At 32.7% G+C, this 24147-nt stretch overlaps 2 protein-coding genes across 2 annotated transcripts; one reads left to right on the top strand and one right to left on the bottom strand.

Annotated features, from left to right (window-relative positions):
• Positions 1 to 12394: 12394 nt before the first annotated feature.
• On the top strand, positions 12395 to 19544 carry LOC137820577 (nuclear poly(A) polymerase 1-like). The gene is made up of 13 exons (XM_068624723.1): positions 12395 to 12533; positions 12656 to 13273; positions 13363 to 13440; positions 13569 to 13676; positions 14252 to 14314; positions 14405 to 14566; positions 15488 to 15601; positions 15689 to 15751; positions 15862 to 16191; positions 16808 to 16972; positions 17103 to 17984; positions 19145 to 19212; positions 19328 to 19544. The coding sequence occupies exons 2-13, from the start codon at positions 13154 to 13156 to the stop codon at positions 19371 to 19373; spliced, it is 2199 nt and encodes a 732-aa protein (XP_068480824.1). The 5' UTR covers positions 12395 to 12533; positions 12656 to 13153; the 3' UTR covers positions 19374 to 19544.
• A 767-nt stretch (positions 19545 to 20311) lies between these two features.
• Positions 20312 to 23799, bottom strand: LOC137820575 (transmembrane 9 superfamily member 10-like). The gene is made up of 7 exons (XM_068624720.1): positions 23546 to 23799; positions 22807 to 22971; positions 22614 to 22723; positions 22421 to 22529; positions 22227 to 22339; positions 21832 to 21982; positions 20312 to 21739 (listed from the first exon to the last, which is right to left on the bottom strand). The coding sequence occupies exons 1-7, from the start codon at positions 23669 to 23671 to the stop codon at positions 20582 to 20584; spliced, it is 1932 nt and encodes a 643-aa protein (XP_068480821.1). The 5' UTR covers positions 23672 to 23799; the 3' UTR covers positions 20312 to 20581.
• Positions 23800 to 24147: the final 348 nt, after the last annotated feature.

The raw sequence follows: 24147 nt of genomic DNA, 5'->3' as shown, positions 1-24147 counted from the left end.
ACCCTTTGATCAAATTTTAAGTTGATTTTTGCACAATGTTAATTTTTCGGTTGCTCATAAATCATAGTACAAGCTTAATTACTAGTGGGTAAGACGTGATAATGTGACAAATCAGTCTGATATTGAAAGATAGACTGATGTGAAAGGATGGTTAATTAGTATCAATCAAATTGAGTTTTTTTCTCCTTTCATGTTGGTCAGTCTAAGAACAAGTTATTTAAGAAATTTAAGCAAAACACGGATCAAACGAAAGTAATTTCAGGTGGGTCGAAGTCATTAATGTAATGCATGAATATTATATATAGATAGATAGATAGATTGTTATTCATTAGTATGCTTCTATGGTCAAAGACTTTCTCAACATGGAACGAATGAAGTTCATATTTATCTCATCAAAGGTATCGTATTTAATTTCTATTACTTATTGTATGTTAATTAGTATATTTTTTTTATTATTTTAAATGCATATAAAGGATAGATGGGAAATAGGATATACTTGGCACAGTTAGTCCTTAAAAGACTGAAAAAAATATTTTAGTCATTAAATGTGTAAAAAAATTAAATAAATCTTTAATATTAGTTTAATAACAAAATAGTCTCTAATATACTATTAATTGAATATAAAGATATTTTAATAACAAAAGTAATCCAACAAAACTTAGCTATAGAATGTAATTGTAAGACATTTATACATTGAGAAAATAATTTATATATATATAATGACTAAATTGGCATCATCTAACACATTTAAGGATCATATTAGTGCTTATTTATTCTTAAATAAATTTTAATATAATGTTTTTCAAATTAACTTATGTGACGAGATAAATTGGTGATTATTTATCCTTAGATAAATTTTAATATAATGTTTTTCAAATTAACTGATGTGATGAGACAAGTATAATCAAAATGTTCACATGTATACATTTTGATCTTACTAAAGGGTAATTATCATCATGTAATTGAGTTATGGAACGAACAAATTTTCCTCTTCCACCTAGTGAACTCCCTTAATTTGAGTTTTGGTTGTTTCACTAAGTAGTTGATGGATAGTTACAAAAGATTTTATAACAACAACAAAAATATTTGTTGTCACATAACTCTTCAATGAAAAAATTTCAACATCTTCATAAAGGATAACTAAATTCAAATATCTCTCTTCAGAGCAATTTTTCCAACATTAGACACTTTAGGGAGATCGTCTAATGGGTGTCTATGTGAAAACGTCTAATAGGTGTATAAGTGAGACTGTCTAGTCCTTCTTCAGTGAGACTTTCCAGACTTTAACGAGTTGTAATTCTTCATCCAAGTTATCATTAATAAGGTCTAGAATCTATGCAGATTGTCAAAATCAAGATGAGAGCAAAATGTATTTAAATACCATATTTAAGAAATTATTCTAACTATGATTAAATTTCATCCAATTACACAAATCTCATCTACATAGTGGGTTTTACTCTCAATTACAGTCTTAGAAGATGCTCTAAGAGTGGATAGAAATGAATTCATCGGTCCCTCTGTAGTTCGACTAGACACGAGTAGTGGTTGATGAAACTCGAGATGCTATTGCTCGAGTGTTATTTTTGACTTGGCCAAGACATTTGGTCATGTCAGTCTCAACAAGGACAAATGTATTACGTTGTTTTATTTTTTGTTTGTTTTTCATTCGTATAATTTTTGTCAATGTTGAATTAACATTTCCTTTGTTTAGAAATTTTTCTATCGTGATAAGTAGGTTATGAGAGATAACCTATTATTGATGATGATAAGATGGTAGAAGCTCATGATGATCCAATATCTAAGATTTTGACCATATGGAAGAAGAGTGATGCAAATAATGAAAGGAAAAGGTGAAGAGATGAAGAAAGCTTATGAAAAAAGGAGCAAGGAATCACGCCACTTGAAAGGTGAAAGAATTCCAAGATGAGTGGTGAGGAGTCACCACTTGAGGTGCACTACTCTCAAGATAAGACCCATGAACAATTTGTTTGATTCAAAGAAAACCCAGCCAAGAAATGAAAAGTTCATTAACGTATTAAGTAACATATATCATTACTAAAGTTAGAGTTATGCTTGACACAAGCATTTCAAGTAGAAAAAGTAGAACAAAGTCATTGCAATTCATGTACCTTAAGGTTAGACAACTTTTAATACATATAATAATTATTTTATATATAAGTTGCATGGAAATAATTTTGTCACTTGCTTCTTGTTTTAGTATCATAAGCAAGCACATTTATTTGAATGTGACTACTACATCATGTACTGGATGAGAGTCATCACTTATACAAGTATTGTTGATTCTTGGACAAATGTAACTCGTTTTGACATTTGCTAAAATATATTTTACTTTTTTTAGTATTGCATAATAACATGAGTCAAGTGTCTTAGTTATTTAATGATCAATCTTCATTGTTCCAAGATGACATGCAACAAATAAAAGAATGAAGGGCAACATTTCTTCTCCAACATAGATAATGTAGTTAGGTTTATTATGTTGTTTGGCTCATTTAAGTTACATAGAGTTTTTTATTCAACTTTTAGTACAAATTTTTGGACTATATTGCATTTATATCTAAACAAGTTTACTATGTATTTTAGGTTCTCATTTTAAGCCAAAAGTAATTGAATTTTTTTTTTTAAATAGTATCAATTTTTAGGTCAAACTATGCAATGTTTAATGTAGATTTATGTCGAATATAGTCTAGTCAGATGTAAAGTTATGTTAGACATTACATAGTCTAACATAAAAAGGCTCTATAATTATCCCTTGTATGATACCCACTTACGGCTATTGTGGATTAGTCCAACGTAGAAATGCACTTTTTACTTGTTAAACGTCTAATGTAAAGTTATGTCTCTCACATCCACGTTGGACTTTTACATGACGTAGTTTGCCTCAAAAAAATTATGTAAAATGCTTCTATTGTAGTAATGATAATAATAATAAGAAGAAGTTTGTGTAGCTTCTTTGGACAATAACGACAACAAAAAAGCAATGGTAAAGAACTCTCACAGGCATCAAACTTGTGACATGTGGATAAAGGAATCTCGTAGCGACATAGAAAAACGAGACATCACGATAGTGAGAATTCACAAGCAGACAAAAGTTGAGAGTGAAATAAAACAAGTGAGAGGCACGCAATGCATTTGAGGGGCAAAATGAAGGCATATTATATCGATTGTTCCTATCAATCAATGTAAAAGCTCAATTAAAATAATATTGCATTGGTTTTGTATTCTAACCATTGTAATGTAACTCTCCTATGACATCAAGGACACATTTTACATCAATTACATGAGTAATCGTTCAATATTATCACTACGTCATTTTTCACTTTCGACCATGCTGACATGACAACAGGTAAAAAAGCGTTGTCTAAACCTAAGTTCACGACGGCATATTTCACGCCTGAAAAAACGTTGTCTAAAGTTAAGGCAACACTTTTCCTACCTTAGGCAACATTTTTTAGTTGTTGTCTAAGATTAAAAAAAAATGGTGTAGTGTATAAAATTGTCATTGTGTTTTAATTCATATAATGATTTCCTCCTATAAGTGACATAATATATCGATATAAAAGTCTATTTCACATTACTAAAGGTTCGTAAAAAAATTAAACTAAAACAAAGAAAGAAAATTTGAAATTCAAATTTCAAAAATAAAATATAAAAAATTGTCTTTCTAAAAAAAATGCTCTTATGCTTTGATTGTTTTACCTTACCGCCTTAAGAAAAAACTTTTCTTACTTTGATGAGTTCCCTTTAGTCAAATTTTTCTATTCTTTAATGGGTTTTCTAACTAGACTTCAATTACGATGTGTTTAGTTCTAGGAGAGCACTCTTCACATGAACTAATTTGAAGTGACTCCCCCGTTTGTTTCACACGATTTACAAAGATTTGAGATAGTAGATCTGCAGGTGACCCCACTTTGGAGTCCCTCGTATGTGTGAGCATATTTGAAGGGAAAACCAGATAGATAGTAGAGAGATTGTGAATTTGTCTTTCTTTTCTACAAGCTTTATCACTCTGCATGACAAAGATTCTTAGCAATGCAGAGATTCCTAAAGGATTCTTGAAGACCAATACTTATTGTGTTGATCACGGGTAGGTAAGACTTGTGTTGATCACGAGTAGGTGAGACTTTTACCATGACATTAAAAACCTATACTGATTAGTGTGTTGGGTTCACTTTGAACCTTCAAATCTTGACATGCAATGTTGTGATTGGTGTAAGGTGCTTTGTTCTATTGTCATCAACATATATATTACTTGGTTGGTAATGATAACTTTGAAGATAGATAGTACTAAAGGTGTGTTGATGTTGTTGTGTGAAGACGAGTTATTGATAGAACTTGATGTCAAAATGAATGAATAAAGTGAGATTCATGATTTCGTGATTCATAGATGAAGTTTGATGTGTTTTGTTGAAACAAATACACAAAGTAATGAAAAGCATAATCGGTTGTGAAAAGAAAACCATACAATTCATTCTCATTCTCATTCTCATGTAGTATCTTACATGTTTATCACCGTACAAATATTTTATATCCAATAATCAATCTTTATTAATCAAATTTATATTATTAAATAATAATGATAACAGACACATTGTGCATAATGATGTGAAGGGTTTGATCTTTTAATTCTAAACACCTATTATAACGAAAAGTAAGTTAGGAACGAATATTATACGAAAACATTTTAACTATAATAGAAACGAATCCTCAACAAAAAGGCTTTAACATCACAGCTATAAAAAAAAGAGTAAATTTGAGAATCAATGGTAGATTCCAGAGAGAAAGAAGAGAAAAGAAAATTAATAAAAACAAAAACAACTACTATAGTATACAACGTGTTGCTTTAAGGAGACTACGTTGTTTGCAAGCTAAAAAACATGTCAGCATTCTTGGAAAAGAAGCACTTAAAAGCTAAGCTACCCTCAGATCATTAGGTACGTAAGTTACAGCTTCTACATATAGCGATTGAGTACCCTCTCTCTGACTCAGACCACAATATATATAATAAAAAAAAAGGCATATGAAGAAGTTTTATTGATCAGAAAATGATGTTTTCCCAGCAAATACGTACACTTCTTGTGATTTAAGACTAATACTAGTCACCAGTTTTGACATGAACCATTGAAAACTATCAATATTACACTAATTTCAACCATTCAATGATAATAATGATGAACATGAATAACTTTCATAGATGATTGATTAAACCAACCTTAATCAAACGAATGTGAAAGAGCCTATTTAACTTCACACAAAGTTTTCAGTTACGATAGGACATTGGATATTTTTTTTTAATAAAACTCATGTTAGGTGGTATGTGTTATTATATGACAAATAATATAAAATTAAAATTATAAAAACATCAAAAACTAGATCAAATCTAATATAAAGGAAAACAAATAAAACAAAATTTTATCTTTTTTCCCACCGACAATTTCACAATTGATCTTACATTTGAATACTTTAAACTTGAACTAATTTTATTTTAAATTATTTTTTTTAACTCTTTTATTTGAATGAAATATTTCACTTACCACCAAATGTAAAAAAGTTGTTTAAATATTAAATAATTGTTAATAATTAAAAATATTATTGATGATTTTCTTTAATGGATTGTGTTGATTTTATTTTTTAGTCAAAAATTGTCAAGATTTTTCTAACTAGAAACCTTTTTTCGGATTGATGTTGACGAAAACTGTTTTTAATTATATTAACTATTATTATTATAAAAACTTATTAAATAACAATAATTTAAAGATAAAAAACAATTTATCATTATATTAATTAATTTAAATATTATTTTATAAATTAAAAAATTATTAATATTTAAATTAATTTTTATTCCGAATAAAAATTTATAATATAGTTAAATTCTATATTTTTAGTAGCGATGATCATAAAAAATATTGAAAATTATTTTAGTCTCTTATTAAGATTTACTTAGAAACCATTTTTTAAGTTATATTTAATCTATTTTAGAACTAATTTTGGTCAATAAAAAGAATAAAATTAAAAACTAATTTTTTGATTTCTAACTATCATATTACTGAATACTTAATTTTTAGTCATTCTTGTTTGGATTTAGATACTGGTTTGGAGTAACTAAACTTTATAAAATTAATTGTTAATTTATAAATCCCTTGAACTAATATCAAAAAAATTTCTAATTTGTTAATTTTAGTATAATATTGAAATAGTTAATATCAATTTAAAAAAATCAAACTAATTTTTTATTTTTTAACTTTATTTAAACATAAATTAATAATAGTAAATTAAAAATATTATTTAAATTAAAAGTTCTACAAATTAATTTAATTTATATATCCAAATCTAGTGTAAGCCTCTACATCTCTTCCACTGTTGAAAGATTCAGTGAAAGATTCAGTAAAAGATTCTCCTGAAAGTGAAGGATCTCTGCATCTTCTCGGCCAAAAACGCTTGAAGATAGTCCTATACGAGGTATTGTTCTTTGATGCGCTGAAAAATCTTAGGTTTCGTCATTTCTTTCATGTTTCTCTCGATTCTCTCCTTACATTACAACGTCTGAAAATCAGTTTAGAAGGTTACCTGATTGTGACATTTGGAGGAAGATTTATAGTGCCTGACATGCTTGTAATGTAAGTTGATATTTGGGCAATTGTGTTTGTCACGCATTTCCTTTTTTTCAACATCATATGAGGGGACAGATATTAATATGGGCTACTTTCATTTCTATTTTGTTCATGTTCCTCAGACTCTGTTTTCTCTGTATAATATGCGTGACAGAGAAAGATCAACATGTATAACTTCACTCACTCAACAATAGCTTCCCACCAGTACCTCCTTCGTAAATGAGAAAATTTATTGTCCCTGTAGCATTGTGAATTCAAGTAACAATCACTTAGATTGTAGTACTATTGAAGTTGCTGCAAGCAAGAGATTTAATTGCTAAAGATGTAACTAAAGTGCTTAGGATTCTAGGGGATGACAAGAATATAGAGTGCTTATGTTGGCTTGCTTACTTCACCACAACTACTAATTAATAAGTACCAAATTTATATTGTTTCAAGAAAAAACTAGTCAAAATCTCTCATCCAACCAAGAGAAGAAGTATAAGAAAACTTAATTAATTTCACATATAGTAATGATGAGGTTGGCCAATGAAAACGGTGTGGTGATTTTCACAAAGAGCTCTTGTTGCCTCTGCTATGCAGTCAACATTCTCTTTCAAGAACTTGGGGTGAAACCTCTGGTTCATGGGATTGATCATGACCCTGAAGGTAGAGAAATGGAGAAAGCTCTATTGAGGCTAGGCTGCAATGCTCCAGTCCCAGCTGTGTTCATAGGGGGGAAGCTAATTGGATCCACCAATGAAATCATGTCCCACCGCCTACTTGCACTACAAGAAATTTTGATATTAACCTCTCAAAAAAACTCACACAAAAACTAAAAGAGAGACTAAATGATAGTTAGAGTGAGTTTAGTGTCCTTTTAATCTTTGTGTGAGTTTTTTGGGAGGCTAACATCAATATTTCTTATAGGGTGGTTCACTCACTCCATTGTTGAAAACGTACCAGACTTTGTCTTGAAAAGAATAAGCTGGCTTGAATCATTAGAGTAGTCAGATTTGTACCATGTAACACTGCATCGTTAGTTTGGATGACACACATGGATATGCCCTCGGAGTTGGAGTGAGTGACAATGGTAAGAATGACACGATGTAGAGGATGGGGATGAAGATAACTTGGATAAAAATCACAGTGACGACTATCATTTGATCAGAAAATCAATATCTCTGTTGGCAATGAACTTTTGAGGATTATATTCATTTCTCGTTGACTGTATAGCTGGAAAGGAAACTTCATGCATTTCGCCAAACTATCGGGTATGGTAAGTATGGGAGGTTGGAACTTCATTATAAGGAGTATGGTGAGGTGACACCTTTATGATGAAAAAGTTGAAGAAAAGGGTGTTCTGGCTTCTAGTTTGTTCATTTGTTCGTGCCAGTGAAGTAAATAACTTATTGATGATTCATATTTAGATCCAAAGACTTGAACATACTACAGAACACTCTTCAGCTTTTTATAAGATTATGTCATCACAACCAACATTTCATTCCATCAAACTGCTTACAATTTTATAATATATAACAGTTGACAATAATAAACCAATAATTGAAAAGTAATAAACTGTTACCTTTTAAAAGTCAACTCAAAATCTGTGTATAAATTATTTTCTTTCTCTGCTAGTACCAACATACTTTTGGATTCCAAAATGAAAGCCAAAGTGTCATATTTTGGGTTGGCCAAGCAAGGGAATGATGGCCAGTCTCATCTGACCACAAGGGTTGCTGGGACATAGAGTGTGCTCTTTATGGGCAACTAACAGAAAAGAGTGATGTGTACAGTTTTGGCATTGTGATTCTTGAGATGATGAGTGGAAGAAAAGTGCTTGATACCATGAATTCATCAGTTGTTTTAATCACGGATTGGGCATGGACACTCGCAAAATCAGGGAACATTGAGGACATTTTTTACCAGTCAATAAGAGAAGAGGGGCCAGAGAAGATCATGGAAAGGTATGTTGTTATTGGAATACTTTGTGTTCATGCAATGGTGGCTTTAAGATGTTAGAGGGTGACGTTGACATACCCCAATTACCTGACAGACCAGTGCCACTGGTTCATGATGAGACCTTCCAATCTTCTTTGTTGCATGGTTTGCAAAGGATTCGATTAATTGTTGGGGTTCTTGTCACGTTTGTTTTATATGAATTTTTATTACTGTGTCATATGAAAAATTAAAAACATTAAAATAATAGAAATTAGTCTTAGATAGCTAAATAAAGAATATAAAAAAATATTCCCTTTTTCATTATAGCATTATCAGAGTGTAATTTAAGTTACTATTCCTTTGTCAACGTCAATATTATGACTAGCATCTGTCTTTGTGGTGAAAGTGGCCACTTAATTCAAGTGCTTACATCTGTTGAAGATGATGTAACTCGCATGCCGTACACATCAAAAGAAGCTTTGTAAGTTTGTGGAGACACTTTTTGTGTTATTCTATTTCACTCCAAGCCTAGAGAATCATCTGGTATACACACTTAGCAATCATTTTCTTAACTTCGTTATTTGATTAATCAACATGCCTTTGTTATCTATTATATCGTTTGTTGGAAGTTGGTGAATGAGATATGTAAAATAAAGTAAAATAAAAATTTGTGTGATTTAATTGAAAAAATTGAGATTAGTGTTCATCATTTTCTTTATTTTTTTTATTTTAAAAAATATATAATATTATATCTTTGATTGATATTGATGTTTATATAAAATTTATTTATATTGATTCCTCGCATATAAAATTATTAAAATAATATTCTAAATATCGATTTCTCACATATTTATAAAAACTCATTATCATTAAGAACAAATGTTAATAGCAATTAATATTTTAAATATATTCCTAACATTCAAATATGTTAAGTTTTTCAATTATCATTTAGGTCAGATGCTTATAAGTACTTTCCAATTCAAGTGTTAAGAATAAAATGAAAATATTAATCATCAATCAAGAACAAAATATTATGTTTAAATATCAACTCAATACATAAGAGTTTGAACAGATTACTCTTAGCTATTCATGTTGGTCATTACAAGCATGAAAAGCAAAAAAAGAAGACCTAAGACATTTCTCCTTTACGACTATCTCCTTTACGACTATCTCCTTTAGGATTTTCTATCTCTTTCTATTCTCCCAGTGATTTATGGAGTTATCTATCACGCCTCATATTTAACTTAGTTGGGCTTTGCCTAAGTGACTTCTCGTTTGGGCAAGTCTGGGCTCGCTTGGGCGAGTTTGACAAGAAAAAACCCAATTACACTGCAGTGAACTCGCATAGGTGAGCCTGAGCGAGTTTGAAGCGAGTTTTCAATGTTTCAACTTTCCCTTTTCATCTTGTTTATTCTCCTTTAGCCTTTTCATCTCCATTTTCCCCTATAATCCTGAAATTAACACAAATTTGGAAATAAATCGTGTTCATTCATATTATAATCACAAAATATGTAAAAAAGTTTAAATTCATAAATTAGGGGTTAAATTATAGCTAGTTTATCAATAAATATCCATAAGTGTTTGTTTTCTAATATGAAATATGACACTCATCACAGTATATGACAACAAACCATGAGAAAGATTTGGCTTCTTGTCCTCGTGATGTTCTACCATGGCTTTCCTTCCATGGGAATCTTCCCTGATATACTAATGCCCTTATCTTTGGTGAATATCTAGTCTAATGCTTTGAAAGCAAGGAACCTTTTTTGCCTTGTTAACCAATGAGGTCAACTTGTACCGTACATCCAAGCTTAAAATTTCATATATTTCCATTTCTTCTATTTTTTTTTATACAAAACATGTTTACAGCTTGTTCTTGTTCCCTCTACCCCTTTGTATTATACACAAAAGTTATTCATACTTTGTGAACATATGTATATTTTAACATGTAGTAAGCCAAATTGGTCGAAATACCTCAACTCATGCGTGAGACTATATATTTGGATGGTTCGATAACGGGTGACCTCATAAGCTCAAGAAACTCAACAAGTATTTAGAAAAATTAGAAAACCCAAATGTAAGCTTAAGACTACTTAAGTGTTAGAGAAAAGCCCAACATCCCATGATTTTGGTAAGTGTTAATAACAACAAAGTATAAAACATGGTTATGTTTTATCTATAAGACGAAATATTTATTCAACAATAAATCATGTAAGACGCAAATGTTTCATCTGTCAAACAATGCAACATTGTATAGTCTCTGTGCATCCACTCTTAAACTAACATAGTACTTCAAGAATATCTTTATGCTTATTCTATGTAGCAAAGAAGGTCAATTTCATTTGTCTTCCAAGAGGATATGGAAAAGTTTATGTCACATCAATGATCTCTTGGAAATTGAACAAAAGTTGTTTTTGGTTCAATAACTCCCTAATGTATCTAGTGTATGCTTTGGCAATCCTAGAAAAGTCCATTTGCTTCGTACTGCTCCCTAATTTACACACTTTCAAATAAAGACACCATGTCCAAGGAGAGATAAGTACATTGGGATGTTTCTTAATGAAGAAACACCATGTCCAAAAAAGAATTTTCAATGACTCTTTTCTTCAACATCTATAAAGACATCCTTTGAAGAAAAGAACAAGAACAAGTTTGGTTTTCAAAGTGCTAAAATATTGTAAAAATATTTTTTGTACCCTAAAAGCTCTATAAGAACATTGTTGTATGTTTGGCAAACTAGTATAGTGAGTTTAAAACTTGTAAACGTCAAAAGGTGCTACCATTTTCTAGTGAGCAAACGTGTGATCTTTTGATCACACCTTAGACAATCTTTATCTTAGTCAAGAGTGATTATTTGTTAAGTAATACTCGTTAGGTTAGTCAGGTGTGACTACAAGCTAAAATAGTACTTATGATTTTTAGCCAGAAGTAGCTAAGTGTTTGAAGAATACTTGACGGGTTAGCCACGAGTGACTACGTTCCGAAACAAGACTCGTACAAAATTTTTCTTATGAATTTCTTAATTTAAAGAATTAAAATCATAATTATTTAATTTAATTCCTTCTATCTTTAAACATCATATATCAATCTTTGCCATCCAATTCCTAATGCTTTGTTTGTATCCACGAATGTACTATGCATGTGAATGGACAAAGACAAATATCCCCTATTTGTATCCAGTCATTTGCACGGACGTAGAGGCGAGGAAAGACGAGTGAGGAGGTGCAATATATCCTTGTTGAGTTGAAGAGGAAATGGAACGAAAGATCAATATGATTGGAAATTATTTTTATTTTTATTTTAATTTAGGTGAAGATCATTATTCTATTTTCAAATTTGATGAAAATGATGTTTGGCTGAAATTTTAGTTAAAAAAACTAAAAATCATCAAAATTCATACAAAATAAATTTGAGATGACTCCATATTTTAATATGATGCTCTAATTGTCTCTTCTAAAGCTCACCTTCCAACATCTAATATAAAGACATTTTCACTTTCCAAAAAAATATAAGTTAAATATATATTTGGTATTTATAAAATATAAATTTTGTAAAATTTAATTGTAGTCATTTTAATTTTTTTTCCGTTTATGATTTCCTTAATTTTGAGATGTATATTTTTTGTTTTTAAATGGTTTAAATAACATTTTATAAAAAAAAAAACTGATCTAAATGGTGTTTGAAAAATTAAAAACGCTGTATTTCTAAATTTGAAAAACGAGCTGTCAACAAGATTAGAAAAATAGAAAAAATACTATTTCTTATACGGGACATACGAAATTTTTAAAATAAAAAACTAAGCTTTAAATAGTTTAGTAAATATTTATTTTCGTGATAAATTTTTTCCCAAATAATATTATATAACATTATTACTAATAAGTAATCCACGCTGTAGTAAATGGGTTTGTTATTTTCTCTGTATCTTCGTCATTGTTCATCAACACAAAACTGTAGTTACCGAAATCACATCCACTCTTTCCTTCCGTAAGCACTCGTCTTTCTGTCTCTCTGCAATTCTGATGTTCTATCTTTCTAAAATGTTTTTTTTTTTTTTAAATTTATATGATTATATATGTATTAATTGAATATATGTTCTTGAATTGAAGCTTTTGAGGTGCAATTCGTCTATGGTGGAAGTGGTGCAGTTTCAAGAATTCATCAAGTTGAAGCCTTTTCAGTTCTGATTCATCTGGGTCTCTTGATTGCTAGGTGCTGATTTAGTACTTTAGGGTTTCAATATAGAAGCTTTGTACTATGTCTAGGTTCTCGTTTGCAATGAAATGCTTCTGGGCAGCTTTGTAATTTCTTATTACCCTTTTATTGTTTCGTGTTTTTGTGATCAAAGTTCATAGCTTTGAACGTTTCACCCAAATAGTGTACAATCAACAATTATCACAGCGTTGCTACAGTGTTCTTTTTTCTTTTTTAAGATTTTTTCCTCTTCCAGTTCTATCATCTTCTTTCTATTTGATTATGTTTGGAAAAGAATTGAAAAATATCATCGATAATTGATAACTCTCACAGCTGCTCGCTCTCCCTATCGTTGAAACAAAATATATTGTTATACAATAAAAAAAGGAAAAAAAATTGTGTACTGTTTGTTCATGGGAATCCCTGGATTGAGCAATCAGAATAATGGGCAGCAAAGATTAGGCATAACTGAGCCTATTTCATTGGCTGGACCAACTGAGGATGATGTGATCAAGACGCGAGAACTTGAGAAGGTGTTGTTTGCACTTATTTTGAATTCATGTATGTATTTACTAGGTTTTCGAGTGTTACTTTATGCTGAATATGGATTCTGGGTGTTCAGTACTTGCAAGGTGTTGGATTGTACGAGAGTCAGGAGGAGGCTGTGGGTAGGGAGGAAATTCTTGGCAGGCTGGACCAGGTGGAATTTGTTTGTGATTAATGCAAATTTATTTCATAAAGTTTTGTCCACCCAAAAGAAGTACTTGGAACTGTAGTGGACATCATTATGAATATTCTTTTTTATTCTGCTGTTGTGGTGTGTATTAGATTGTGAAGATTTGGGTTAAGAACATCAGCCGAGGAAAGGGGTTCAATGAACAACTGGTGCAAGAAGCAAATGCCAAGATTTTCACCTTTGGCTCTTATCGATTGGGGGTATGGAGCTATTCTTATCTTCCTGTCTTTTTCATCAGTGCTACGCGATTTAATCTTTTTGCCTTGCATTTTTATTGTATCCGAGCATATAGTGCCTGCTGAGAAAGCATGTATAGAGAAATGATCTGGGACTGAGTTGAAGAAACATGATACAATCATTAACCCTTTATATATTTCACAATGATTATTTTATATGTTGCATAGAAACTATTGAGACAAACCACTAGCTTTGACCTATGATGAGGTGAAGACAAGAATCTGTCACACACAAGATATAGTTGTTGAAACCTCGTTCTAAATCTCCAGCATTATGAGCCTGCCGACCCACAGTAGCAGTAAACAGACACTTCTGCACATCCATTGAGTTTTTTTTTTCCATGTTTCCTGAAACCTTGATAATGGATACTGGGTTGTACAGACAAAATTTTCTGAGATTGTGGGGCAAATATAGAAAAACACACAAAATATGAAATTAGGACCAAAACTGAGATCAAAGGCTATGCAATCCAATATATTGCAATATTTTTTTCATTATGTTTATTATTTTACTGAATTCTTCACTCCAAAACCTGTAGGTGCATGGCCCTGGAGCTGATATAGATACTCTTTGTGTGGGACCTAGACATGCAACCAGAGATGTATGCTAATTCTTTCAATTTTATTGTGTACATATAGTTTTTCTAGGTCATATCTTGTATCAGCTAAAGTTGTTACTAAATGGGCCTCAGGAAGATTTCTTTGGGGAGCTATGGAAGATGCTATCTGAGATGCAAGAAGTAACAGAGTTGCACCCTGTGCCCGATGCTCATGTCCCTGTAATGAAATTCAAGTTTAATGGAATTTCTGTCGATCTCCTGTATGCTAGATTAGCTTTGTGGGTTATTCCTGAAGTAAGTGATTTATATTTTATGCAAAAACAACTAAAATTGTTTTAGGCACAGTTGTTGTTCCTGTCTGTTTTATCTCCACATCTCATTCGCAGAATTTTAGACAATTTGAAAGCATTCTGAATTGAAGAAGATTACATGATATACGATAGATGCTTTTGATAGTATCGTATTTTTCTCCCTGAAATGTTACAGGATTAAAGATTAATAGATTTTTCATCAGTGCTTACTATTAGGGAAGCAACTATTATTTTTTTGATGATAGAACATTTAGGTTGTATCTTGATTTATTCTTTAGTTTTTAAATACTATTTTATAAAACAACTTTTAGAATCTAATTTTTAGAAAGTAGAAGTAGGGAAAGAAGATGTGAGGATGCAAGGAACACGAGTCATAGAAAACTGACAGTAAAAATCCGAAACAACTTATAGACTTTATAGTTTTTTATTTAAGAACTGAAGAAAAAGAGATAGTTTTAAGAAATGACTCTTATTGTTGTTTTTTGTTTGCTTCTATTTTTTAAAATTAAACAGATTTCAAAATCAGGAAAGAAATAGACCCTTAAGGGCTGTTTACTTGGAGAAAACATTTCCTCTTTTCACCTTTTACTTTTAATTTAAAAAAAGTTACCCTGTTTTCACTTTGTTTCCTGTTTCTAAAAGTATGCACTGGGAATAATGTAAATAATTTTCTGTGGTTTTCTATTTTCACCATTTCCTATGCAAACTTTTAAATACAGGAAATAAAAAATGAAAATAATTTTTTTTCCTCAAATGGCCCTTTAGTTCCTTTGAGAATTAAACTTCTACAGATGTGAATACATCTCCTTTCCCCCATATGTGATTTCTTCAGGCTTTATGAATCTTGTGTAAATTGTATCTTACCTTTAGTTTACCATTTAATACTGATGGATTTTTTGTGCAGGACTTAGATATATCACAGGAATCAATATTACAAAATGTTGACGAACAAACTGTTCGTAGTCTTAATGGTTGTAGAGTAACTGATCTGGTCCTGCGATTGGTTCCAAATATTCAGGTGGTGGATATAATATTTATACTTGCATACATTTGTGTTTGGTCGGCTTTTCTGTGGCATTATTATCATATTGATTGTGAAATGCAGACTTTTCGCACAACATTGAGGTGCATGAGGTTTTGGGCAAAACGTCGTGGTGTTTATTCAAATGTATGACATTACCGCACAGGATGGCTTGTTTGCTATTCTGAATTTGTTCACTATTTCTTGACATGCTCTTCTGATTTTCCTAATTCATTCTCTGACTATTTCTGGCGCAGGTTGCTGGTTTTCTTGGTGGTATAAATCTGGCATTGCTTGTTGCTCGAATATGCCAGTTATATCCTAATGCACTACCTAATATGTTAGTGTCTCGATTCTTTAGGGTATATACTCAATGGCGATGGCCAAATCCAGTCATGCTTTGTGCTATTGAAGAAGGATCTCTTGGACTACCAGTTTGGGATCCTAGAAGAAATCCCAAGGATAGATATCATCTAATGCCTATAATTACCCCTGCTTATCCTTGCATGAATTCTACATACAATGTGACATCAAGTACATTGCGTGTTATGTCAGATGAGTTTGGGAGGGGAAGTGAAATGTGTGAGGTATGGTTTCATGATTTTAAGAATGTTTCTTAAAAAATTCTGGAAAAAACTCAATCGATCAATCTAGTTCATTGTCTACAAATATAATGTTTAGAAATCGAAACAAATTTAGTTCAAAATTGTTTCTCTTGTTTTTTCCTGTTAACTGTATGGGGGCTTCACCATTGTCCCAAGATGGTTATATGGGGCAGTTATACTGTCTTCAAGTTAGATTTCCCATGATCAGATGATTCGGCAGTGGGACAGTTATTATATTGAAGCTATGCTAGATATCTAGGGTGAAATTAACTTATTTGATAAGTTTGCATATACTTTTGAATTATAGGCAATAGATAAGTTTATATTTTTATCAAAATAAAATACTTTTTCCAGTATTAAAGTTTTAGTAAAAGGAGTGGTTGTTGATCCATGTTAGATGAGATAAGTCTTGGAAGTTGGTTGGTTGCTTGAAGTTTTCATAAATGGAATGAATGTCGATATTGTGGAAGCAACAGTACCCTGTGGAAATTGATATGTTATGGCTTTGATTTTGTTAAATATAAATTTTTGGTATATCGTATAGTTTTTTTGTGATGATGATTGGATCACATCAGTTTTATGTTTCTGGTATTTGTAGGCTATGGAGGCTAGCAAGGCCGATTGGGATACTCTTTTTGAGCCTTGTCCCTTTTTTGAATCTTACAAGAATTATCTACAGATAGACATAACAGCAGAGAATTCAGATGACCTCCGACAATGGAAAGGCTGGGTTGAATCTCGTCTCCGCCAATTAACATTGAAGGTAAGACACTGTATAATTTATTTATTTTTTGTTAAGTCACATTTTCTTCTACTCAAGGGGTTGCATAAAACTGTGTATTGTCTGTTTCCAATTTATATATAACTAATTTGGCTGTTCTTAAAACTTCTAGATTGAGAGGCACACTTATGGTATGCTTCAATGCCATCCACATCCTGGTGAATTCTCAGACAAATCTAGACCTTTTCATCACAGTTACTTCATGGGTCTGCAGCGTAAGCAAGGAGTTCCAGTGAATGAAGGTGAACAGTTTGATATAAGGCTAACTGTTGAAGAATTCAAGCATTCTGTTAATGCTTACACACTATGGAAAACTGGAATGGATATCCATGTGTCTCATGTGAAACGCCGCAACATACCTACATACATATTCCCTGGTGGTGTCCGACCTTCCTGCCCAGCAAGGAGCTGCAAGTTGGAGTCTCAAGGAGGTAAAGGAGCTGCAGTTGGAGCAGATGATATGAAGAAGAGAAGGAAATCAGAGGATGACGTGGATAATAATTCAAAGAATTCCAAGTCCCCTGTATCTTCACCTCTCCCCAGCAGGGAAGTTTATGAAGATACGACTCCTATTAAATTGGATGAATCAGAAGTCAATGGTATTGACGGACAAAAGAGCAAGAAACTTTGTCTGAGATCTCCAGGGGAGATTCCTTCTGGGGATAGTGAAACCAATGGATTTGTAACAACCAACCAACTAGTGAACCCTATTATTGCTGCTACTGATACATCTAGTTCTAAAGAAGAAGAAAACCTAGCCATTGAAAAGATTATGTCCGGTCCTTATGATGCACATAAATCCTTTCCAGAAGAACCTGAAGAGCTTGAAGATGACACTCGGTATAGAAATCAAGTCAAAGATACTGGTGGGAACATAAAAAATAACGTAACTGAATCTTTAGTCCCAAAGCCTGGAGTGGCAGAAGAGCCAATTGTTTATATGGAAACTAGTTCAACTCGTTTATGCTCCTCTGAGGGATTGGAGGAGCTTGAGGTTAGCTTCCTTTTATGCTTCAAATTTCAGAAAAATTGGTTAGATTCTTCAATAAAATATGCAGCAATTTTAAATTGTAGATATCATTTCCCTAGCTTGCTATTTTATGTACCGAAGTTGCTCAAAAGTCAGTCCAATCTGCATAGGAACGGATTTGTTGGACTTGTTTTCATAATCTGCCTTATGTAGTACATATGCATGCACAATGTCTGGTTCCTTCTGTTGGTTGTACTTTTGTATTACTATATTCTAGAGAGAATCTGCTTGCAATTTTTCCAATGTTATGTAGTACGAGTAACAACAGCATGATATATGTTAGTATACAAATGTTTGATGAGGTTATCTGGGTCCATATAGATAATAGATAGTGTCCGGATATCTTGACACACTCCCATGTGGCAAACTCCCTCTTGACAATTGCCAATTTGGGATTTGTTTTTAATGAGTTGTGGGGCCTGAATGGTTTCAAAAAATTGGAGGTATTGGCATAGGACAATTTGAAATTGAGTTTGGTCTATTTGGGTTGTTTCTTGGTTTCATGTCTAGGGATTGTCCATCCTCTTCTCTGATTTCGTTCCAGCAGCATTGAAGGTGGTGGGTTCATTGCGGAGTTCTAGTTTGGTGTGGTCTGGTGTATTGCTTGGTGCGTGGTTGGTGTTTGTTCATGTTGCTGCTGTGGTGGTCGGTTTTGGGCTGTTTGTTGGTAGTTGTGTTGTGGTCACCCAAACTAGATAACCATGATGATAAGATGAAACCAGCTAGTGACTAGCAGTAGAAATTAGTATTGTGCAAAATAAAAAACTTAAATGACCAAACCACATCTGCAATACTGCAGGAGTTAAATACATGGGAAATGTAAAGACTTTATATTGTCCTCTATCATGTTCTTAAAGGATGCCACGTCACAGTTGTTTTCTGGGTGTTAAATTGCATGAATCTGATAGGTTCATTTCTGAATTTAGATGAGAGTGTCAATTTGTCATTTTCTTCCACATATTCTAAAATATGCATTTGATACTTATTTTATTTCTTGATGAATTCTGTTCAGTACAGCAGCATTGAATGTATGAAAATAGCAAAGTTATTTTACCATGCAGTAGCATGCGGTTCTGACCATTCTTTTTTCTCTCTTCACTTGTCTCTCTTCCTTTTGGCAAAAGCCCGCTGAGCTAACAGCACCATTGTTAACCGTGCCTCCTGCTCCTGCACTGAAGAAGCCTCTTATCAGGTATATAATATCCGCTATTAATATTCTACTTGTCCTGGTTTCCAAACTCCTACTTGTACTTGAGACTTATTTTGGTTGAGTCTTTATTTTGTTCTGGTTGACTCGTTATTTTCAGGTTGAACTTCACTTCCTTAGGAAAAGCTGCTGACAAGAGTTCTTAGACACTTCAAACTTAATCTGCAGCTATCTGATTTGTGTAAAATTGACATTTCGAGTTCCTCCTTTATTTATTATGATGCAGTAAATAAACCTGAGCTAGAAAAGCGATCAATTTTCTTTGATATGTACGTGAGAATATGTTGCACCGGGAAAATAAATACAGATTTTGATAAGTTGTGTGTAGTCTATATATATTATTAGCATGAATGTTTCTTGGATGAGGAAACCCCAAGTGTCAGACCGACTAGAAATAGTTATAAAATGCAGCATGTAAGTGTAATAATCTTCATTTCACAAACCAGTTTACAAGTCTATTTTTTAAAATTTAGTTAGATTTAAACACTATAAGATCTTGCACATTAACTATTACACTATCAACAAATTGACTAAAATTTTATGAATTGTTATTTTTTTAAGTACACTTTTTTGTGTGCGTGTGTTTAGTTTTGTTTGGAGTTTTTTCCTCTAACTTTTCAGCTTCTCTTATTTTTATCTCAAAATCCCTCGAGAATACTTAAGCACTTGATACCATCGTGTTAAAGTGTTAACAATGATGGAGAATATCTGAATAAATGTGGAATAAATTTTAATAAAATATAGACAAGAAAAAAGGGAGAAGAAAATGTTTTTAGAAGATAAATTTTACAATTACAAAATATTAACCCCAAGAGTTTCTTCTGTAAGCATATAAAGTTATCCTTCTCATTATTAGTGTATTGATAAAATAAAAAGTAAACTATATGTCCTTATATGTCACTTATTTTCATTAAATTAGCAATAAATGATAAAGAAAAAAAAATCATTAAATGGTAGCTTCATCATATATCACACATAATAAATATTCTAAAACTCTAACTGTATTTCATGTTCTATATTAGTATATATTTACCACTGTGATATCCGACATTGAGGACATCAAGATAATGGTCCTAATGGGTGTGTTAGACAAAACAATTAGAGATATTGAATTAGAAAGAGAGAACTGTGAGGGAAAAGTACTAGTATACAAAATGATCCCTGCATAATATATTCAAATAAAATCATAACTGTAAAACAACCTATATACCCAAGAGATTAAAAACTTCTGAATGTTTGACTTCAATGCTGGAACTAAAGATCTAGGAGAAGAATCCCCACAATTCCCCATTCCAACCAAAGCTTTACTGAAATGGTTTAACAATCCAGACATTTCTCCTTCACAAGCCATGGATCAGTCAATTTTCACTGATGAGTAGATTAGTTTTATGAACCAGAAGCATGAATAGAAACCAATTGTGCCAGTCACCACGAAGAATCCATATGAAAGAAGCAGCATGTATCCAAAATACAAGACTCCAGATACTGGTTTTGTGATCTCAAGCTTTGTGAAAAAGTAAAATGCAGCATACAGGAAAAGGTAGAGGGCAGAGGAACCAGAAGTCAGATATGACCTCCACCACCAATGGTAGTCCTCACTACACAGCTGGAAGTAGCAGAGAACTATTGTGATCTCAGCACAAGTAACAATGAGGATGATGAACACAATGAACAGGAAACCAAATATATAATAAAATTGATGTAACCAGATTGACGTGAGAATGAAGAAAAGCTCAATGAAGACAGCACCAAATGGGAGTATGCCTCCTATTAGAACAGAAAAGACTGAGTTCATGTACCAAGGCTGGTCTGGGATCTGCCTAGCAATCTTGTTTGTCTTTACAGGATCCTCAGCCAATGGCGTTTTATAACCAAAGTGACCACCAAGAAACACAAGTGGGACTGAGATGCCAAACCATAAGAATACAAGAGCAAACATTGTACCAAATGGGACAGCCCCAGAAGACCTCTGGCCCCAGATTAGAGCATTTAGCACAAAGAAAATTGAAAAAGCAATGGCAGGAAACATAAAGGCTGTCTTGAGAGCAATTTTTTTCCATTCTGGTCCCTTGAACATTTTGTAAAGACGCCCTGAAGAATAGCCACCACCCAGTCCCATAAGGACCCAGAGCAAGAGCATGGCAGTCATTAACCCCCCTCTGTTTGAGGGAGACAAGAATCCAAGTGCGGCAAAGATCATGGTGACAAGAATCATTCCAAAAAATTGAACACCAGTTCCAACATATACACATAGTAGATCTGAGTTGGAAGGAGACCTGAAAACATCCCCATGAACAAGCTTCCACCCTGACTCTTCCTGAGCTTCTTCCTGAGTCTCTAATTGATTGTACTTAGAGATATCTCGGTAAAGTGTCCTCAACATTATCATAGCCACCATGCCCGATAGGAAAAGTACAATCATTAAAGAATTAACAATCGAAAACCAATGAATTTGATCATCAGCCATCAGTAGATAGGAATCCCAGCGAGATGCCCACTTCAAATTACTCTCCTACAAAATATACAGATTTAAAGAAGAAATGAACATCAAAACTCAATTCTCCCATGCACCCTTATTTCATTGCCATGAACAGCGCAACTAACCTGGAACTCAACATCATAGGTAAAAATAATCTCCTTTTTGTCTTCAACCTCTTGAGGAAGCTCAGAGCCTGAGACTAACTTTTTTGCATGAGGATCACATGTAGTTAAGCGCGTGCCATTATCCCATTCACCTTCATATCCATGCTTTACGCTGTATTCATAGGAGTAATTTCAACTTACAACTATTATTAACTAGACTTTTGGTTTGAAAAAAACATATTTTGTTTCTTGTTTCAAAGGGTTGGGTAAGAAATAATAGAAGTAACTTTTTATCGTCTTTCGTTTTCAATTTGTCCAGTGTATAAAATTCAGAAAATAGGAAATAAAGAAAAGAACAATTGTTTTCTCAAATCAAACGATGGATGAAACCAATAAGGAAAGAGACATAATACAACCTGAAAGGCTTAACCTCAAAGCCTACAATCCTCGAAGTCTCTGTCACTGGATCTCTGTGATACTTAACTATAAATGTTAAGTGGTTGTGGACAAAATGCTTTTCATCCTTGTTCTGTCAACATTTTTGTTTGAAATGTCAAAATAAAATACAAACCAATGACAAAAACAAAGGTCATTAAGCTAGCACACTTACACCAGCATACTGTCCTTTAAGGCCAACGAGGAAGCCATGCAGATACACCAACGAAGACTCATGGTCAGGTCGTCTTAGTGGGACAACCAAAGGAAGATTGTCTAAAATCCTGCAACATTGAAAGTATACAATAGAAGACATTTTTTTGTCAGGTAAAATGGCTAAGCAAAATACAACGTCATCAGTGACTCACATGTTAACTCGATATTCATCATCTATCTTTTCCTTGAACTCTTTGGCTGATTTTTCATCGAGAGTTAGCCGACAAACAACATTGCACATCTGGGGTTCTCTCATTTTGAACTTGAAGAATAAAACTGTTTCAGTATTTCGTAATTGTACATACTAAATGGTACATGGAAGAATGATGCAAAAATTAAACCAACCACGTAAGGAGAGTTTTCTATTCGGTCACCCCTAAGGACTTCCCCAAGATTCTCTGCACTGTCAACAATGTGATCTGGATGACAATAAGGCAGTGAATAGTAGGAGTAAGGAAGCTGTGTTTTTGTGGAAGATAGTTTGTTCACTTTCACCCTCAACAGATCCCCCTGTCACCAATGAACAACATAGGATGTTTTACGCAAAAGTATGATTAGAAAAAACTATTCTGATCAATGAACATTAATTGCATCATGTGAATAATCTGTGAAGTGTCATTTACGTCAACATTACTTTGGAAAATAAAATGTGTAAAACAGTCATGGAAAGGAAAATATTCATGCACAAGCAATCTCATCACCGTTGCAACTAATCAATAATACAATCACGTGAACTGCAAAATTTAGATTCTTCAGTATTTTGGATAACGAAAATTATAAAAAAGAAAGTGTAAACGATATCAAGTAAAAAGGACTGCCACAGGAACACGTTCACTTCTGGTTATAAAGAATTTTATACCCAGATACCATAATGCTCGGATCTCTCAAACCAACGTTGAATGTTCCAACAAGCAAAAAAAAACATCATCATTGGCCAACTTTTAGAACTGAATAAGGATCTTAATTAACAAAGCCAGAAAATAAAAATCATACAATGGTGGTTTGACCACAAATTCAAAAGAAAGAACGAAACTGAAAATTCAACGACGACACAAGCAGTTTTTGAATGAAAAAGGTAAATGACCTTATGGAAATCCTCGGGTGCAACACCAGGAAGGTAAAAACAAGTTCCGAAATGGACACGAACAAGTAGCAGCAAACACACAGAGATCCATAGACCCAGATTGCGTGCGAGAAGCTCTCTCGCCATGGTTTCAAACAACGTAGATCAACGTACCCTTCTCTCTCTCTCTCTTTCCTCGTTCTCTTCCTCTTCCCCTCGTTCCTCGTACTAGTTTGCCTTTCAAGTTTTCTTGCTTTGTTCGTTACAAAACGATGTTTTAGTTGTTGGACCAAACATTATGTGGCCATTTGTACGTTTTTCTATCATAATGTAATAACTATTCTCGTATGTAAAGCCGTAAAAATTAACATATTTTTCTATGCAGTTTCGGGTACGTGGGTGGTAATTTTGTCTTATTCAACAAAAAAATTGCTAAAATTTTCCAGATATGATTTTCGAAATAAATAATGTGATGTTTGTTTGGTTCAAACACTTTGTAATAAATTTCTATCCATTTAATCTTTGCCCTTGACCGAAAATAAGTAGTTATTGATTGTTCATATATACAAATAGCACCCTAAGTTGATATATTCACTCCAGATAAGAACTTACACATTTTTATG

This window comes from Phaseolus vulgaris, chromosome 9 (genome assembly GCF_000499845.2).
Source record: "Phaseolus vulgaris cultivar G19833 chromosome 9, P. vulgaris v2.0, whole genome shotgun sequence".
In the NCBI taxonomy this organism is placed as follows: domain Eukaryota; kingdom Viridiplantae; phylum Streptophyta; class Magnoliopsida; order Fabales; family Fabaceae; genus Phaseolus; species Phaseolus vulgaris.
The sequence above is the reverse complement of the archived record's forward strand: the minus strand, read 5'-3'. Positions and strand labels throughout refer to the sequence as shown.

Coding starts and splice junctions, on each gene's coding strand:
- LOC137820577 (XM_068624723.1), top strand. CDS start 13,154: ATGGGAATCCCTGGATTGAGCAATCAGAATAATGGGCAGCAAAGATTA. Junction 13,274..13,362: donor AGACGCGAGAACTTGAGAAG/GTGTTGTTTGCA, acceptor CTGGGTGTTCAG/TACTTGCAAGGTGTTGGATT. Junction 16,192..16,807: donor GGGGAAGTGAAATGTGTGAG/GTATGGTTTCAT, acceptor TGGTATTTGTAG/GCTATGGAGGCTAGCAAGGC.
- LOC137820575 (XM_068624720.1), bottom strand. CDS start 23,671: ATGGCGAGAGAGCTTCTCGCACGCAATCTGGGTCTATGGATCTCTGTG. Junction 22,340..22,420: donor TTAAAGGACAGTATGCTGGT/GTAAGTGTGCTA, acceptor AAATGTTGACAG/AACAAGGATGAAAAGCATTT. Junction 21,983..22,226: donor TTTGAGGTTAAGCCTTTCAG/GTTGTATTATGT, acceptor CTATGAATACAG/CGTAAAGCATGGATATGAAG.